At 48.3% G+C, this 16,434-nt stretch overlaps 10 protein-coding genes across 10 annotated transcripts; 7 read left to right on the top strand and 3 right to left on the bottom strand.

The window, feature by feature from the left end:
• Positions 1-585: 585 nt before the first annotated feature.
• J7337_010767 (uncharacterized protein) lies at positions 586-1,881 on the bottom strand (the record flags this gene model as incomplete). The annotated part of the gene is made up of 3 exons (XM_044828341.1): positions 586-764; positions 818-1,382; positions 1,585-1,881. The coding sequence occupies 3 exons, from the start codon at positions 1,879-1,881 to the stop codon at positions 586-588; spliced, it is 1,041 nt and encodes a 346-aa protein (XP_044676895.1).
• Positions 1,882-3,817: 1,936 nt separating this feature from the next.
• Positions 3,818-4,370, top strand: J7337_010766 (uncharacterized protein; the record flags this gene model as incomplete). The annotated part of the gene is made up of 3 exons (XM_044828340.1): positions 3,818-3,982; positions 4,076-4,168; positions 4,218-4,370. The coding sequence occupies 3 exons, from the start codon at positions 3,818-3,820 to the stop codon at positions 4,368-4,370; spliced, it is 411 nt and encodes a 136-aa protein (XP_044676894.1).
• A 674-nt stretch (positions 4,371-5,044) lies between these two features.
• J7337_010765 (uncharacterized protein) lies at positions 5,045-5,579 on the top strand (the record flags this gene model as incomplete). Its single annotated transcript, XM_044828339.1, has 3 exons — positions 5,045-5,233; positions 5,286-5,327; positions 5,442-5,579. The coding sequence occupies 3 exons, from the start codon at positions 5,045-5,047 to the stop codon at positions 5,577-5,579; spliced, it is 369 nt and encodes a 122-aa protein (XP_044676893.1).
• Positions 5,580-7,139: 1,560 nt separating this feature from the next.
• On the top strand, positions 7,140-7,707 carry J7337_010764 (uncharacterized protein; the record flags this gene model as incomplete). The annotated part of the gene is made up of 3 exons (XM_044828338.1): positions 7,140-7,376; positions 7,435-7,527; positions 7,588-7,707. 3 exons carry the CDS (start codon positions 7,140-7,142, stop codon positions 7,705-7,707), a joined length of 450 nt encoding a protein of 149 aa, XP_044676892.1.
• Positions 7,708-8,387: 680 nt separating this feature from the next.
• Positions 8,388-9,491, top strand: J7337_010763 (uncharacterized protein; the record flags this gene model as incomplete). Its single annotated transcript, XM_044828337.1, has 1 exon — positions 8,388-9,491. One exon carries the CDS (start codon positions 8,388-8,390, stop codon positions 9,489-9,491), a length of 1,104 nt encoding a protein of 367 aa, XP_044676891.1.
• A 258-nt stretch (positions 9,492-9,749) lies between these two features.
• Positions 9,750-10,592, bottom strand: J7337_010762 (uncharacterized protein; the record flags this gene model as incomplete). The annotated part of the gene is made up of 2 exons (XM_044828336.1): positions 9,750-10,187; positions 10,236-10,592. The coding sequence occupies 2 exons, from the start codon at positions 10,590-10,592 to the stop codon at positions 9,750-9,752; spliced, it is 795 nt and encodes a 264-aa protein (XP_044676890.1).
• Positions 10,593-10,829: 237 nt separating this feature from the next.
• On the top strand, positions 10,830-12,616 carry J7337_010761 (uncharacterized protein; the record flags this gene model as incomplete). The annotated part of the gene is made up of 2 exons (XM_044828335.1): positions 10,830-11,592; positions 11,637-12,616. The coding sequence occupies 2 exons, from the start codon at positions 10,830-10,832 to the stop codon at positions 12,614-12,616; spliced, it is 1,743 nt and encodes a 580-aa protein (XP_044676889.1).
• Positions 12,617-13,341: 725 nt separating this feature from the next.
• On the top strand, positions 13,342-13,958 carry J7337_010760 (uncharacterized protein; the record flags this gene model as incomplete). Its single annotated transcript, XM_044828334.1, has 2 exons — positions 13,342-13,572; positions 13,617-13,958. The coding sequence occupies 2 exons, from the start codon at positions 13,342-13,344 to the stop codon at positions 13,956-13,958; spliced, it is 573 nt and encodes a 190-aa protein (XP_044676888.1).
• A 518-nt stretch (positions 13,959-14,476) lies between these two features.
• Positions 14,477-15,071, top strand: J7337_010759 (uncharacterized protein; the record flags this gene model as incomplete). Its single annotated transcript, XM_044828333.1, has 2 exons — positions 14,477-14,497; positions 14,589-15,071. 2 exons carry the CDS (start codon positions 14,477-14,479, stop codon positions 15,069-15,071), a joined length of 504 nt encoding a protein of 167 aa, XP_044676887.1.
• A 245-nt stretch (positions 15,072-15,316) lies between these two features.
• On the bottom strand, positions 15,317-16,360 carry J7337_010758 (uncharacterized protein; the record flags this gene model as incomplete). Its single annotated transcript, XM_044828332.1, has 1 exon — positions 15,317-16,360. One exon carries the CDS (start codon positions 16,358-16,360, stop codon positions 15,317-15,319), a length of 1,044 nt encoding a protein of 347 aa, XP_044676886.1.
• Positions 16,361-16,434: the final 74 nt, after the last annotated feature.

Genomic DNA, 16,434 nt, shown 5'->3' with positions numbered 1-16,434 from the left:
TCAAAGCGGCTGAAGAATTTGTATCATGTAACCGTGGCAGCTAACTTGAAGCCACATCATGTCGCACAACCGGGCTGGGATGTACGATCGCGTGGGTCTGGCCAGTCGAAAAGGGTCATTCATTTAGGGCACGAAGACCGCAAGAAGAGAGTCCGATCATCATATCATGAGTAGAGGTTCCGAGTCTTGGTAGGAGTAGCTTTCCGGCTTGTTTCTCATTGTCATCGCCATAGAGTCTTACAAGTGGTTGATGATGGATTCATACCATCCATTTGATTGGAACTTTTGTATTCCGGTTTCTGCCTTGATAGTGGCTAGACTTGTGGCTGAGGAGGGTTGTAAACTTTTGGAATGGGCATGTAAAGGTTTCTTCTACGCACGATCCTCATGGGTGTCCTGACAAGCAAAGCCCTCAGTTCCCGTCGAAGTATTAGATTGATAAATAAATGAGTGATGTTGATGATGATGTGGAAGCAATTAGCCTGTCCTATCTTGCTAAACGTAGCTCTAAAGTATTCCCATACTCAAGTATCTCGCGGAATTTCAATGACAGCTAGGCTAAAGCTTCCCTGATAACCAAAGTCTTCAGTCAGAGCCATGCTCATGTTCGTCCGCCCACCTTGCCAGGCTCTGAATCCACTGCATAACCTTATCACCTGGGTTCATCGAAAGCAATTCTGGATCACCTGTCGCGCCAACTAACGCAGTGAACAGGATACATGCCCACTGAATGTCGATAACCTCTCCGAAGTGTTTTGTGTCGTCTGTTGGCATGTGTATATGAATGAGTTGTCCTGAGAGCAGAAGATCCCCGGACACGGCGAGATGTCGAAGTGCTTCTTTGCAGGGAGCCAGGGGTGGATTACCTTGATTATGGAACAGTTGAGTTCTTCGATCCACTGTTGCCAGTCACTTCCTGAGCCGGTGCCATGGACGTCTATCTCTTGACCAAGACGCTTCTTTATTTGCTGCATCCATCGGAACTGCAAGGTGGCTTTTAATTTGTTCGCATCGCAGCGCTCGGTGCAGGTGTGCTTAAATGTGCAGTAGCCTTTAGCCCACAGCTTGTACAACTCGGGATGTAGGCACATCATGTTCCATACTTTATCAGTGCCACCCAGCTCGTGTGGGTTGCAGATGTAACTAGCGGCACCGTTGATATTAAGTCTGAATAAGCCAGGGGCGCGCATCTTGATGTCTCCAGTCACGTTCTTATGCTCCTTGGTGTCGTTCCAGGCACATGGAATGATGTGGCTGACCATTGGATTTTCTGTGCCAAACACAACACAGGCTTTGCCGTCGGGTTCCAGGCATTCAGCTTCTTCTTCTCTGTCGCGAACATGATCGTCGAGTTTGAGATTAGTTCTGAAAATGGGCGTGTCCTGGGTAAAAGTCATATCAGGGTCCGATTCGCTGTCAGATTCTGAAGTCACAGAGTTTGCTGGAACGTGATTTTGGAGCTCCGGCGATGGTTTTAATATATTGGTTAGGCACTGTCCTGGAGTTGGATCTATTCTGTTTTCTTTCTCCCGATGGACTAGGTCTAAAACATGCATGTTAGGGAAATCTCGGTAATTTACTTACAATGCTGCACAGGGGTGCAATACCCTCGAGATGCCACTTCATATAACATGCCAGGGGTGGATAGTATCTAACGCCGTTGTGTTGGAAACGGTGCACTGAGAACACCTGGCCAGACTCAAAATGCTCGATAGGTGCCATCAAAATGGTTGAAACATCTTCTGCGCGAAGGCGAAATCCTGACACATCGAGTTCGATATAGCTCTCGAGCTGGATTGCTATCTCCTGTCGTTTGTCCAGCCCATTTATGCACAGAAGATGATCTGGCGCGGTAAACCCGTCATGAGGTGATGCTTCCATGGCCGGGCGAGGAAGTTTTGCTACGGCAAACTGAAAAACAAGGAATCGTGGAAGAGAGAAGAACAGCAATGTGCAAGGAAGTGCAGATTTGGCAAGACGAATTCAAATACATAGCGAGGCGCTAAAGTAGCTAAATCATCTTATATATAAACTTTCAGCAGAACTAACCAAAGTTCTCTGTGTTGATTCAAGTTGTCATGAAGTCAGCCACAATTCTCAACGCAAATAACACAGCTTATCTTCTTTTTTTGGCAGCAACAGTAAGAGATTGTTCCACATTAACAATAATGCAGCGTAAACACTAAACAAACTTCCATGTTTGATAAGTACTCTTTATACTAATAGCATGGGGTCTTCTTGTTACTATCTTCCCAAGTTTGCAAGTTAGCCTTGAAAGCTGTGCCTAAGCATCCACAAAGGCTAATATAATCCAAACATTTATCCCCGCATCAATACTGACATAACTAAACTTAAAATAATTCCATACCATTGTGATATTGTCAAGGTACTTATATTGAGACTGCGGATGGCCTGCAAAATGTTTGACCAATCACTGGTCAGATTGCCAACACTCAAACGCGGGGAAGTATGGATCTAGAGATTCGCTCCAGCTAACACAACACTGCAGTCATAACTCCTTGAGCCAACACAAAAGAATCAACGCAAAAGCTCATAGACTTCCGCCAAACGCAAACATGGAGGGATATTCGAAAGTCTTCATGGCTCCGCGTAAGCCTGATCCGGGCGACGAAACCGTTTCCATCTTCCTCGCGGGCATAACAACGAGTACCGGCGAGCCTGACTGGCGAGAAATTCTGACAAACGACTTGATGAATCACCGAGTAACAATTCTGAACCCAAACAGACCAGATTGGGATAGCACATGGAAGGAGGACTTCTCAGACAAGCGATGGGAGGAGCAGGTTTGGTGGGAGCTTGATATGCAAGAGGCTGCAGACATCATTGTTTTTATGTTTCACCCTTCAACAGATGCCCCGATCAGTCTTATGGAGCTTGGTTTGGCTGTCAAGGCAGAGTCAAAAAGGATCATTGTGTGTGCTCAGGATGGCTACAGAAAGAAAGGGAATGTTGAGGCGGTTTGTAAAAGATTTGGGGCACAATTAGTGAGCACAGCAAACGAACTCAGAGATGCCATCATTGCGACACTGGAAGATGGCCACAAATGATTGCTCTTTGGAATTGTTATACTTGAAGGCAATTTCAATGGGGCATTCGCATCAATAGTACGTATATATGGGGTACATAAGAGGCCATTGATGCTCTATTTGCAATGTTATGAAGAACGGTAGAGATCAGCCTTGTTTCATTAAGCCGCCGCACCACTGAAATCCTAAAATTACCTAAGTTTAGGAGTCTGAGCTTCAGTGGAGAGTCTGGTCACGGTCCATCTATCCTTCTAGTCATTATGATTTACCTGAGCAAAGACGAAATATATTCGTATACATTCGTATACTGCTCTTGTCCTTCATATCTTCGCGCACCGCCCGAGCACCAAGAACACTTATGACATTGAGATTGAATCTCATAACCCGTGCAAAACTCCCGACCCGGAAAGAAAGCCTTTTGCTTAAGCTCAAATATCATTCTGCAGTTCGATCCTTTGTGGCCTTGGGTCTTACTTCTCTTTGTCTTTAGTATTTAGTGAAGAAGCACATTCTTTGTGTGCGAAATGAGCTGCCTGCAACTTGACTCTTCCTGCTCAGGTACATGTTCAGTCTTCCAACAATGAGGCATGAAAGATAGGAGTATCGCAGCTTGTTCTCTGGTGTGAACAAGAGAACACCAATGCTACTAAGTTGCGCATTTAAATTCATAATGGCGTCCTATGTTTCTTCGAAGCACTGCACATATCTGGTTCTCTCACTCTCTCCATCCCATACCAAACTAACATAGTTACGCCTGTAAGTCTTTAAGCATGCCTGAGAATAACAAGAGTACTTCTGTCCAGCTCTGGCCTTGGCAGAAGCGAGCTCTCGAGAAGGGACGTACTCCTCTGCCTGAAAGTCCAGGAGAAAGGCCCTGGCTAAACCTTTCACCAGATACTGAGATATCTGTTGCTCCTTTAACGGCTCTAACAAATGTAAGTGTCTCTAAAGCACGAAGCTCCGACCAGACTGTGACGAATATCACCAAATCCTCATTGAAACTAAAAATCATCTAACATCATTAACAGCTTGCCACACCGAACCAGCGCTGGTGGACAGAGAGTGAGATGAGACGTCTCATCCAGCTAAGAAACAGCGGGGAATCCTGGGCCGCTATCGCCGTAAGTATTTAACCTAAAGTATCTCGAACGTAACTAACATCAGTTATAGGCACAATTCCCAGGACGGACTCTTCAAGGAGTCAAGCAGACATACCGCAAGCGTCGGTTTGCTACTGAGCTGCAAATGGAGAAAGAGGCATTAGCAGAGAGTTCTTCTCACGCTTCTCACATTGCAGGTAACACTGGGAAGGACAATCAGTGACTGTTGCCATGGCCCTCATCTTTCTTCTACAGTTACGATATCCTACGAAAATCCTACAAAGTCCTAGAACATAACTCTTTATCTTCAATATGCTTCCACATTCATTTTCTTTTTATTCTTGAATTTCTAAAATTGCAAAAGGTTAAGCTATGCATATTAATAAACGTTCTTGTTGATTTCTCTTCCGCCTCAGACTACCTGACGATAAGCTTTGGAATGGCCGTGATCAACTTGTATATACTATAGAATCAGGCTCTGAGAACTGATAACTCTCAGAAGAAGATCACACTCTCCAGGGTATTGAGGGATCCTTCAGTTCCACCACCACAAAGGATTTCAATCTTCTGTTTCGCAACATTAACACCAACTTCAAGACTCACTAATCGGCCTTATGCTTAATATCACTATAATTGAGATAATACACCTGGAAATATATACAATTGATATATCCCACTACCTGAGAATCAGAAGCTGAAGTCCATCATCATTGCTTTCAAGGGGCAATGTATTGACACTGCAGAGCAATGCCAACAACTGCACAGCTTACTCCCACTGGCATCTTCTTTGTTTTTCTTGTTCCCCTACCTCTACCTGCTTCTCAAACTCCATCCTACATTTCTCTATATCTACAACCCACAAACACTTGGAGACTTGGAAACCGGAAAGACTGCAATATGAAGCCCTGGCACGAAAAGGCCCTCAAGCGTGGGCGTACACCTCTGCCAGAAGGCCCAGGTCAAAGACCATGGCCCGCCTTGCAACAATCTGAGCGTCTCTCTACAAATTCGGAGGTGCTAGGCGCTTCCCAAGACCCCAATCATGCGGAAGATGCTGTACCAACCCCAGCTCCAGCCAAAGCCAGCGTAAGTACCAGCACCCTACGAGCAATCTTAAAATTATTAAACCAATTATCAGGAAAGTAGTAACCCGTCGTACCGTTTCTGGGAGGAGTCTGAAGTACGTCGGTTGATAGAAATGAGATCTGGCGGGGCTAAATGGAGCGCCATTGCGGTCAGTTTTATTTCTAATCTCTCGTACATGATTCATTCCTAAGTACTAACAATTCTATAGCGAGCGTTTCCTAACCGCACCCTTGAGGCGCTAAAGCAAACCTTCCACAAGCGAAGACATGTAGTGGAACAAAAGATCGGGGAGGAGAAAACCAACGAAAGGTTAGCAGAGAAGGACCAGATCAAGTCCTCGGCCTAGTATATACAGAAATATAACGGCCATAACGGTAGCAACAACATAAATCAGTCTTTCATCGAAGCTATTCAGAGTCGTAACACTATATCAGTTGGGCCGATACTGTGACTCTTTTCTAGCTATATATTAATGTTGCCCTAATCTGACAAGGCCGTTTCCCAAACTTGGAAGAATACCCAGATTGCCCGCCAGGATATCGTGGCTCTCTCTGGCCAGATTCGATGCCTCGGGTCAATGATGAAACACAGATTCATATATAATGATTCGTCTATGCGATAGTCTTTCCATGGACCCGCTTCACGACACTTTTCAGGCATTTGGTATAGGTAAATCTTCCCCAAGTGCCGTACGATTTGTCAGAACCATAGTTATTCGAGCCTATACTTTTTGCCTGAACTATAACCAAGGAACATTGACTCCTGTAGTTTTAAACATGCTCTTTTCATTTATGCCACGCCCAGATATCATGAGTTGTATCAGAAATGATAAGCTTGACTCACTCAGCAAATCAACAGGGGGCAAGAGTCACAGCTCCATGACCAAACGCCGGGTTAGCGAGCAAGTATTATAGCACCCCGAAGACAGGAAAAGGAGTGTCGTGTCAGAACGGCAACAAAAGACAAAAGATTTGCCTAAGTTACAGTCAGAATCTGATCTAGTAGCAGTTTGCGAGCTCGCTTAGCGAGATCCAAAACTTTCCTCGTGACAAAAGCCTTGCTACACTTTTCCACCATTAAACTTAGTCGTTGACTTTAACTCAAAGTTTCCAGAGAATAAATATAAATAACAGTGCTTCCCCTCCTGATATACATTCACTCTCAACTCACATCACCTTACATCAACCCTCGCAATGCCTGACCGTATCAAACCGTGGCAACGAAAAGCTCTTGAGCTCGGCCGAACTCCTCTTCCCGACGCGCCGGGCCATCGACCATGGCTTGGCATTGTTATTGATCTTGACACATCTTCCCCATATAGAACGAAGAGTGGTCCAACATTTGGTCTCCAAACAGGGTCATGAGCTCCGAGGCGTATGTCTGCGGTTTCCTCAAATCCTCTTATCAGAGGCTCATCTGACTATCGTAGAGGAATCCCTAGCAAGACCTTTGGTCACCCAGCCAGTTCCAATACAAGTAATTACGATTGCTGAAGTTCTAGAATCCGAGATCCGATTGGAGACGGCGTTGCTCGAAATGGAGGACAATACACAATTCCGACACAATAGGCTACATTTCATCATAATGCACTGCCCTACATAACCATTCATTCACCACTGTTTGTACCAATAATTTTTATCTTACTACTGCATAAACAGATGCAGTCACATTGGCACATGGCCACCCTGGCTGTGACTGGTCACTGGCTTTCAATGGAACAATGAAGATACTTCATTCACTGTCCTTTGTCAGTGCCCACAGCATTCACTTGCGAATTCGCCAAGATTTTCCAGTATATATAATCATTTTATCTCTTAGTATATTAGTTTCCTCTAAAGCCAGACCTGAACATTGCTTTCTACAAGAGCAGAAACATCACTATCCTGATCATTTCCTTATACAAATCATGTCTGGGATCAACAACGAAACGCCTCCTAATGCTCTGAAGTCCTGGCAAGTACGGGCTTTGGCGAAAGGCAGAACACCCTTACCAGAGAGCCCTGGTTTTCGACCATGGCTGGAAACCAGCTCGAACCAGGACGTGTCTGAGCCTGGACAGCAAGCCCTGCTGACTACAAGATCATTCTCTGCTTCACTTGCCTCAACTCCCGGGGCAGCCCTCTCCATATCGGAGGCTGAGACGGTAAGTGCCCAGTCGCTCGTAGCTATATATTCACCGCTGACAACGTCGTTTTATGTAGAGCAGCAACCCGGGCTACAAGTTCTGGAACCAAGACGAAATGAAGCGGCTCATCGAGCTGAAGAGAGAGGGGAATTCATGGAGAGATATCAGCGTAAGTTATTGTTTGACTTACCCAGCCCTCTCACTAAAGTACTGACATAACATTTCCCAGCATTACTTTCCTGGGCGATCTATCGAAGCGCTTAGACAAGCATATCACAAGCGGAGAGCAATTGCCGAAGAACAGATGCGCCTGGTCGCCATTGAAAAGGAAGATCAGCCGAAGGAATAAAGGAAATCATTTGCTTCAGACATCCGATTGACACGAGATCAGTCTCATAGCCAATTTCTTTTGTGCTTTTAGACAATGTCCCACGTTTGCACATATCATATCCTAGTTTTTTCTGGTTGCCAGTCATGGTTTGTTCTCTGTCCACCAAGCCTCTAGAATGCATGCCTCCCTTCATCCAACTTCAACTTCTCCATCATAGATATCGCGCCACTCTTTTCTTCCTTGACATCACCAACATTTCATCCCATTTACCGGTAGACTACCCTGTGCCAATATGTTGGCGGGATAAGATACATAATTGTAACCAAAGAGTTTAACATTGGTCTTCTGGTCGGTGCTGTATTCGGATACTATAGAGGTCTTCATGGGCTCAATAAACCTTATAATATCCTCCAGTTCAGGCAAATTATCTTCATAACCGGAGCGCTCCAACAATTAACCGCGTGTGTCTTTCCATCGGCTCCACTTATCACCCGCCGAACCTCCCCCACATTGTGACCCTCTGGATTCCGCGGGGTATGTTGTTGCGCGAACTTCATCCCTCTTAAACTTTACAGATCTCTATTTGGCTTTTTCTTGGACAACTGCGCGGCCTATATTATACGTATCCAATTGCATTATTTTTGATTATCATTTTCATCTTGTTTCAACTTCTTTGTAAACCGCCACCGTTGCCAACCATGGATGACCAATTTGGAGGACGTACCGACGATGACCTCTTCTACGATGACTTCGAACCTGTGGAGAGCGAGACCGTCATCACCACTGAAGCCGTACCGGAGCCCCAGCCTGCACCTGTAGCGCCGGTCCAGGAACCAACCGCTCCTCAAGAGAAGCCAGCGCCAGCACCAGCTCCTGCACCATCGGCCCCCGCCTCAAAACCTGCTGGCCTCTCTTCGTCACGATATGCCGATAAGCCAGCTCCCCCCAAACCCGCAAAGCAAGCTCCTCAACCAACATCCAACGCACCTCCTAACGCTCCAACGGCTCCTCGCGAGAAGAACAACCATGGTTCGCAAAATACCGCCGCCAATTCTACAGCTCGTCTTCAATCTGGCGCAAACCCGCGACAGAAGCTCACGGACGAAGAACTCGCTGCCAAGATGGAGAAAATGAAGCTGCTCAACGCAGAGAAGGCGCGCAAGTTTGAGAAGGCAGAAAAAGATGAGAAGGATCATGCCGTGGCGTATGCTCGCGGCATGGAGGAGGCTAAGAAGCGTCGTGCTGAGGAAGCTGAGCGACGTAAGCGTGGCGAAGAGGACAAGCGCAGGCTTGACGACGAACGTGCTAAGAATCGAGAGCGAAAGCTCAAGGCCATGGGTATGAAGGAGGGTGGATGGGATGAAGGCAAGGATGCTCTCGAAGAGGAGGAAAACAGACGTTTCCGCGGCGCAAATGGTGGTATTCGAGGATCGAGAAGCTCCGGTCTTGGTGGAAGTCGGTACGCTTCGAAGGATAACGAGGAACATGACGTGGATCGCTTCTTGGACGACCGACATCGTGGCGGAAGGGGTAGAGGACGTGGCCGTGGAGGACGAGGAGGCCGAGGCGGACGCGGCGGCCACGAAGGCGCACCACCAGCACCCGTCAAACAAGCCGTCCCAGCAGCCGAAGACTTCCCAGCTCTACCTGGTGAGGTTAAGAAGAGCGCATTCGCACCAGCGAACGATAAGCCGGCCTTTGCGACTGCGGCAGCTGGGCCTCCACCGCCACTGCCACCACCCACTGGTGGAAAGTGGGACGAAGAGATGGATGAGTACGATGAGCTGAACAAGAAGTCATGAACAAATTAAAAGAGATGGGACACTGGGGATAGCTTGAAAGTGGAGTTGGAAAAATACCATAGGTAGCATTGTTAGAAAGCATCGAAGGTCGAAGCGAGATTGAAAGCATTCTCCTCATTTCTGTTTGCCTTTTGGCGCTGAGCTGCTTTTCTAGAAAGGGTATTATCCTGCTCTCCGCCAACTCTTTCATTCTGATTTCCCTCCATTTTATACGCAGCGCCAAACGCCTGAACATCCCAATAAAGCATTAAACATTGATTACCATCCTCCACGGTATCCCCTTCCACCGCGGCCGCTCCTATATCCTGAACCTCGAGGTCCTCGGGGCCCATCGTCATCCATGGGTGCCCTCGATCGGCCTTTCATCTCCTTGGGGAAAGCATCGTAAGTCTTCCTCATCTGCGCATATCCCAGATGCATCTTTCCATAGAAGTGATCGGCGAGACGTCTGTCATTGTCGAGTCGACTAAGGTAGGCACCGCAAACATCGCAGACTTGCAGCTTCTGGTGGCCTGAGGGACCAGATGTATCGGAGAGGGCCTTGAGTTCCTTTTCGCGGTCGGATTTGGATTGTGAGGCTTGACGGACACGGAAGAGCTCGTCTTGGGCGCGCGATACCTCGCCCATGGAGCCTAGGATTTCAACTTCGAGGAGGCCGTTGTTGATGGAAGCTGAAAGGTCGGAAATAGATTTGAGCTACGTAGGTTAGCATCTCACACCGCAGAATAACGAAAAGGGGCGTACCAAAACGTTGGTCTGGCGAATCTCATCAGGTGTCTTCTCTAATCGTCTCTGCGCAGCATCGATTCGGCGATTACAATCATCGATGTACTTTTGCAGATCGCGCATATAATCGTACTCGAATCCATATTTTTGCTTCTCTCGATCTGATAGGCCGTCGTACTCGGCCTTCAATCCTTCATTGTGCACCTTCGGACACGGTCCAATATCCTGCTTTGTGTTTGTGAAGAGATCGTGCGGACAGGTGCCTGCGAGGTAGGATCGGCAAACTTTGGGGTCGGTGAGTGATAGTTGAGCGGCTCTTGATGTCGAGGATGCGCCCATCAGCTGCTCGAGCAGCTTTCTCTGTTCAGCGGCCATTGTGAATAAGTCGTTTGAAGATGTTGAAAGTTGGCGGGGCCTCAAGCTTGAAGATGCGACTATGTGGAGGAACGCGCCGGGAAGCTAAGTTTCTGCCATGATCCACCGCTTACTGCATCGAATCCTCCACGTCGCAGTAGCTCTCCAAGCTACGACACCAAATCGATCTCCCAAGGGCAAAGGTGCCATGTGAAGTCTTGATCGACTTCCTCACTTCTTCCCCCTTTTTTTTTCAAGATGCGCCACTTTCTGGCCTGTCTGCTACTGGCCATAACAAATGGCTTCGCACTCACTTCTGCAGCCGCATCCGGTTATCACGAGCAATTGACGCTTCGACCTTTACCCCTGTCCCAGCTTCTAGCGAGCTTCAACTTCCGAGCCAATACCTCAATTGCCGATTTCGAAGCGCATAACTTTCGACTGTTTCCTCGATCTTTGGCGCAGATTCTTCAGTATGCTGGGACACGAGAGCTACATTTACGGTTTACGCTAGGACGATGGGATGCTCAGTCGTGGGGTGCTAGACCGTGGGATGGAACTCGCGAGGGAGGCACTGGTGTTGAACTCTGGGCGTGGTTGGATGCTGAGACTAATGAAGAAGCTGATGAGAAGTGGCTAATACTGACAAACGCTCTGTCTGGATTGTTCTGCGCCAGTTTGAACTTTATCGATGAGACGAGGACGATTCGACCTGTTATGTCTTTCCAGCCCGACGGCGACCACTCGAACTCGTCGCTTGCGAACATGAGACTTCTTCATGGCGTTCTGCCGCATGAAGTTGTCTGTACCGAGAACCTGACACCTTTCTTGAAGTTGTTGCCCTGCAAGGGCAAGGCTGGTATTGCTACACTTCTGGATGGTCATAAGCTATTCGATGCCTCCTATCAGAGCATGGCAATTGATGTTCGACCCAAGTGCAATGCGGACGGAGAGTGTTTCTTGGAGATGGAGGAGACTGTTGATATGGTTCTTGATGTCAATCGTTCCAAGAGGCCTCAAAGTATGTACATGGACGCTATTGGATGGCCCCTCTAACATTTCTAGACAACCCGATTCCGCGACCCCCTCCTGCTCACGAGCTGCTTTGCGATACCTCCAAACCCTACCACTCTGATCACGCATGCTACCCCGCCGACAGTCTCGACGGTCAAGATTGGACTCTATCTCAAGTCTTCGGTCGCCCCATGAAGGGTACATGCCCTCTCACCGATCCCGATGTTCCTCCAGTCTGTGTTCAGATCCCCCAGTCCCGCGACATCTACACAACCGAAGGCGCCCGCGAGATCCGATCCCAAAACTCTCGCTGCTATAGTCTTGATACAAACGCCGAACTTACTCTCATGCTCGTCAAGCCCGAGTCACAAGACGAGGACAAGATCCTTAATAAGCCCGAGACACCTCTTCTCTACGCTGATCGCAGCTTCAACGGTCACGGCCAGGAACACGGTGGTGTACAGGCCATCCTGAGCAACCCTAGTGACACCGATGTTGAGTTCGTCTACATGGAGTCGCTGCCATGGTTCATGCGTATCTACCTTCACACCCTCTCGGCCCGTATTGCCGATTCACCCTCGTCGAACTCGAGCGATCTGATCAAGGAGATCTTCTATCGTCCCGCGCTCGACCGCGCAAGGGGAACACAGCTTGAACTCCTCATGCGCATTCCGCCACACTGCACGGTTTTCCTGACATACGATTTTGAAAAGTCCATTTTGCGATACACCGAGTATCCTCCCGACGCCAACAGAGGTTTTGACGTCGCCGCTGCTGTTATCACAACATTAGAGCCCAAAGTTCTCAACATCCGCACTACGACACTGCTGCTATACCTACCCACACCTGATTTCAGTATGCCATACAACGTTATTATCTTTACATCGACAGCGATCGCGCTAGCATTTGGAGGATTGTACAATATTTTAGTTAGGAGATTTGTAGGTGCCGACGAGGCGCAAAGCACAGGTTTGAAGGCGAAGCTTTTGGGGCTTGTTAATAGAATAAAGGGTAAGGCTGGGAAGCATTAGATATGATGCATGAGTTATTTTTATTGGTTACAATGCAAGATGTTACTGTTACCTGCTGTGGCCATTCTCAGCTGGCATGGCCCTGAGATCCAAGTACATGGTCTTGGGGGAGCGATCACGAATGATGGTCAACGCGAGGAAGTGTGTTCTCGGTCTTACCGTCTTGCCACTTCGGCCCTGCATTGTCCTTGTCGAAACATCATCGGGCCGCGTCATTAGATCTGGGGAACGTGGACACGAACTTATCGCATCTCTGTTGAAGTTTCAGATGACGAGTTGAGGTGTACATGTGTTCAGGGTCCTAAGGGAGTCTGGAGGGCTGTCCGCGGTGTTGACGTCCCTAGGAGGGTTGTATTTACGATCGCCACGGCCTTGATCTGAAGAAGCCCCAGTTCTGCACGTGGAGGAGGAGACGAAGAGTTGACCGCAAAATTACTCTGCAGTTCTACAATACAACAGCAGAGATTTAAATGATAAGAATTATTTATGGCACATTCTGATCATATCTTGTTCGAGGCATCTCTGCGAGATGTAACCGAGTCAAGAAGGCATCGAGTAGAAAAGGCTCGAGCCTTCCTCCATTTCTCAATTTGCCTTCATCTCGTCCAATCTATCCGCATTTGCCAAGACAACCCATGCCCAACATCATCATCTTATAGCACTCAAGTTGCCAGCTTCCCGCATTCCATGTCAACTCGTAAATGCGCCTTGTGTAGTTCGCTACCATGAGACTCCTCGCTCTATTTTTCCTTATCATCGTCGCGGTGAATGCCTACTACACTCTCTCCGTCTACGCACCTTCGCTTCCCCAGATCCATGCGCGCATCATCAATGCAAGGAACAAAGCCTTCATCATTGGTGCTACAAAGCCCAGTACATTCTGCGGTCTTGACAATGCCACTGAGTGTCCCGATGGCACCTCAACCCAAGTCGATGGAAACATGACGGGTCTCGCAGTAGGTCACATAGCCACTCACCTGATCCATGCTCACGACATCAGGCCGCAGTTCCAGGCGGTCAGTTCATCTTCGTCGCCCCCGATGGGATCATATCCTATCCACCCGCACACTCCGCCCTTCGACCCCCGGGCTCACAGATGGGCGGCTTCCAACGCGCACATGTCATCTCAGAGTGCAAGATGCCTGTCACGATACTTATGTGGTCCCCGGAGAACGCAAGTCCGGGACTTTGGGCTTGCCCTACAGCGAGGAATGTCCCAGTTACGAAGGAGGCGGTTCTCAAGGCGACGACGAGCACTTTCACGGGAAGTGGCTGTTTGGCTGTTGAAGGGATTGAGATTCAGACTGCAGGGGATAAGTTCGCTGCTTGGGCTTATACGTAGAAGCAGATTAGAGGATGTTACAGGTCATTAGTAGAAGGATGTGGACGATAGTCAATGGAGAATAGTATATCCTTCTCTCGGCAGAGTTGTTTTTTGCTTTGTAACTTTGTCATAAACGTCGACCTCACGTCCGTCATTGCCCTTCGTCATGTGAAGTGCGTGCCCCTCTACTTGACATCAGTAGCCTACCAAGTTATCCTCATTGTAGGCCATTGGAGCCGCCCCAGCTAAGCAGTTGCTTCTTTTAGCACACTCGGTCAACATTCCCCTTCCTTTTACTTCAAAGATAGATTTCCCGTGGAACTGTCAATCTTGCCCTTGTTTGATGCGGTTCATGATAGCATACCTCCACTAGCCCTGCACCCTGCAACCCCCGCAACTCTGGTTGCATATTATGCCCAGCTGCCCTAATAGCACGTCTGACTGGGTAGTGTCTCGCCGGAAGCTTACTGTTTTTGGCAAGGAACTAACATCTGTTTGTCGGAGACATTTTCCATGTTTGTAAGTGACTGCCAATCATGAACCTGTGTCCTCCTCATGTAAGTGATAAAATGGCAACCTCCCTCGAATGTCTAACCACTTCATGTCAATTCAATCGCTGCCAGACTGATTGCCTGCACTATGACCCAGACTGCGACACAGACGACGAGGCATGCTTTCAGAGAAGGTTATCTCGTCAATGATGGGCTTCTTGAGTCTGGCATGATTGGGAAGCTCAAACAGTCCTACCCATCTGAGCCGATCGCAGACCTGAGAGCCCGCTATGAAGAGGATGGCTATCTGTTCATGAAAGGTCTCCTCCCACGCTCTGACGTTCTTGATTGTCGGGAAGTGTACTTCCGTTTCCTCAGTCCGAGTGGTGTTATGCAACCCAATTCGGCTCCCGTTGATGGTATCTTCGATCCTGATAACAAGGGTGTCAACTATCCCAGTATTGGCGCTGGCCCTTTCGGTAAAGAGCAGATCAACCCAGGTTCATTCGCGAGCCTTGAGGAGAAAGCTCATACAGAGGACTTTTACCTTGAGTTTTCGAGACATCCAGCCCTCAGGGAGTCCGTTTCCAGGCTGAAAGGCTGGGGCGATGATACAAAATTACTCCCAAGGTCTTTGTGACGACACATCGAGACTTTTCGTGGGAAGGAGTCAATCAAGTTAGTTGCATCAACATGGAGAGATATCACATGTATCGAGGGTAATACATAACAATCGTTCTCCATTTTTGTTTTTGGATATCTAAATCGCTACTAAAGACAAAGACTAACTGTTGTCGATTGATACAACTAAAATACAAACATGCTGTTACGCTCGATGCTCGTTAAACCTAAGGCTTTGTCAACCACATTCATAATTCGTCAAGGCTACAAGTCAAGACGTACCTCCTGCACCGGCTTCACAGTGACGACCTTTGTCTTGGTCATCTTTCCTCCTCTGTAGCTGTACTGGAAGTTCCACCCACTGCATGCAGCGCCGTGGTTTCCGTACCGATCCACGACAACGATACCGCTCTTGAGATCGCCGTACTTGCGAACCATGCGGAGAACTGCATCCTCGGCTGCTTCTTTGGGTGAGAGGCCGTTGCGCATGCCTTCGATGGCTTGGTAGCAAGGAAGGAAACGAAGCATGATGTCGCCATCACCTGTGGCTCCGCAGCCGCCAATGTCGCTGTCGACATAAGAGCCGCTGCCAACGATGGGGCCGTCGCCGACGCGTCCGGGGATCTTGTGGGAGGCGCCGTTTGTTGTTGTTCCTGCAGCCATGGAACCGTCTCTGTGGATTGCGATGAGAGAGAGGGTGTCGTGGCCGGTTTGTTTATTCGTCTTCATGGTGCTTGTTGTGAGGGTAGCGAGAGGCTTGTAGGGACCGCATGTTGATGCTGGGTTTGGGCTGACGTTGATACGATAGTTGGGCTGGCACTTCTTGGCCTTCCAGTCCTTGCACAGCTTATCCGAGTTTTTGGTAGACAGGCTTGTGGTCTTGAAGCCATTTTGGACAGCGAACTCGGTAGCTTGGTCTCCAACGATGAGAGAATGGGTAGTATGATCGAGAACATGTCGAGCAACAGAAATCGCACCCTTAACGCGACGCAGAGCAGCAACAGCACCAGAATTCATACTCCCACCATCCATGATCATCGCATCAAGTGTAGTTTCACAGTTCTCATCAGGACTTCCTCCAAAGCCTACACTTCCATCGCACTGCTTGTTCTCACACGTCGTACCTCCAATTTCAACCGCGTCAAGTGCAGAAGCCTTCTTCCCCAGCGCGGTGAAGGCCGCATCCGTAGCGGCGGTGAAATCGCCACCCCATGTATTGATGACAAGAGGAAGACCGGGTGTATTACCCGCCGCGAGTGTAAATGTTGACAGGGAGAGAACTCCCATGAAGATAGAGAGAGAAGCCATTTTGTTGGTGTTGTTCGATGACGATGGTGAAAATTGGCAGGGAGAGTGGCGTTTCTTATACGACGTTTCGAAAC

Source organism: Fusarium musae, chromosome 8, assembly GCF_019915245.1.
Source record: "Fusarium musae strain F31 chromosome 8, whole genome shotgun sequence".
Lineage (NCBI taxonomy): Eukaryota > Fungi > Ascomycota > Sordariomycetes > Hypocreales > Nectriaceae > Fusarium > Fusarium musae.
This window is presented reverse-complemented; position numbering and strand designations above follow the sequence as displayed.